Genomic DNA, 1,052 nt, shown 5'->3' on the forward strand with positions numbered 1-1,052 from the left:
CTGGACGACCCGTTGCACGTCCGCTGCACCAGCTCCCCAGGTACGTCCTGCTCAGCCCCTTCTCCCTCTGAAACACGGAACGCTGAATCTCAGCTACCCCAAGGGATCTTCTCCCACCAAACATCATACCCAGGGAGGTTGGGGTCTTGCTTCCCCGAGGGTAAATTTTTAGTTCCGATCTCAGCACTGTTTTGCTTTAATGACCCAGATTTTAGTGCCGCTCTGCGCTAACGAAGCCGAATTCGTTACAGATTACCTGCTCAGCCGGGCGCAGGCAGCGCTGGAGTCCACGGATGCCCTGGAGAACGGGCACGCGCAGTACGTGGCCTCCATGGCAGGTACCTGGGGCTTGGTGCCGGCGCCACGGCTTGCGTCTTGCTTGTGTTTTCATCCATCCGTCAGCCCCCGGCTGCTGCGGGGCCGTTGGCAAGCAGGCAGCGCGCTGGGCAGGGAGGGGCACGGCGGACGGGGTTGGGTTGGTTCCCATTCGAGGAGCAACCTGCGAGCTGGAGATACGGACCTCCACGAGCTCTTGTAGTGCTCCTCGGGTGCCTTCGAGGGTGGGTCGCAGCCCCCAGGACCTGGCGGGTGGGGGCCCTGGGCTGTCGGTGCCTGACCGCATCCTTTTGCCGCAGATGCCGCGGGGCTGGTGGGGGCTCTGGCCCTCTTTGCGCACCTGATGGCCGACACCATCGTGAACGGCAGCGCCACGTCCCACCTGGCTCCCACTGACCATGCTGACCGTGAGTGCCCGGTGTTGGGGGGGGGTTTTGCTTGTGGGACTTGTTTTTGCGGTCGCCGTGCCAAAGCCTGCTCTGTTGGGGTCTGGATATGAGGTAGATCTTCCCTGGGGCAGCATGGTCCCCTCAGCTCCTTGTGCTCCCCTTCCTGACATTCCCCTCTCTCCAGTGCCCCTTCCTGGGCCAGGAACGTTGCTTTGCTCCTGGAAACCGATTTATGCTCCTCCAAAAAATTAGCCGGATGCCGCGGATGCTCGGGATCATCTCTGGGGCGGAGGGCAGGAGGGAAGAGGGGGGTGGCGGGTCTGGGAT

The 1,052-nt window shown here is 62.5% G+C and overlaps 1 protein-coding gene across 1 annotated transcript in view; it reads left to right on the forward strand.

Moving 5' to 3' along the window:
- The window catches only part of LOC104516337 (huntingtin-interacting protein 1-related protein-like), a gene marked incomplete at its 5' end in the record, with an annotated part of 9,148 nt that overhangs the window by 2,764 nt on the left and 5,332 nt on the right, over positions 1-1,052 (forward strand). Inside the window, 3 exon segments of the mRNA XM_010160639.1 lie at positions 1-40; positions 252-338; positions 636-743. The exon segment at positions 1-40 is cut by the window's left edge and continues 40 nt beyond it. Coding sequence (XP_010158941.1) covers positions 1-40; positions 252-338; positions 636-743 — 235 coding nt within the window.

This window comes from Eurypyga helias, unplaced genomic scaffold (genome assembly GCF_000690775.1).
Source record: "Eurypyga helias isolate BGI_N326 unplaced genomic scaffold, ASM69077v1 scaffold9061, whole genome shotgun sequence".
Classification (NCBI taxonomy): Eukaryota; Metazoa; Chordata; class Aves; order Eurypygiformes; family Eurypygidae; genus Eurypyga; species Eurypyga helias.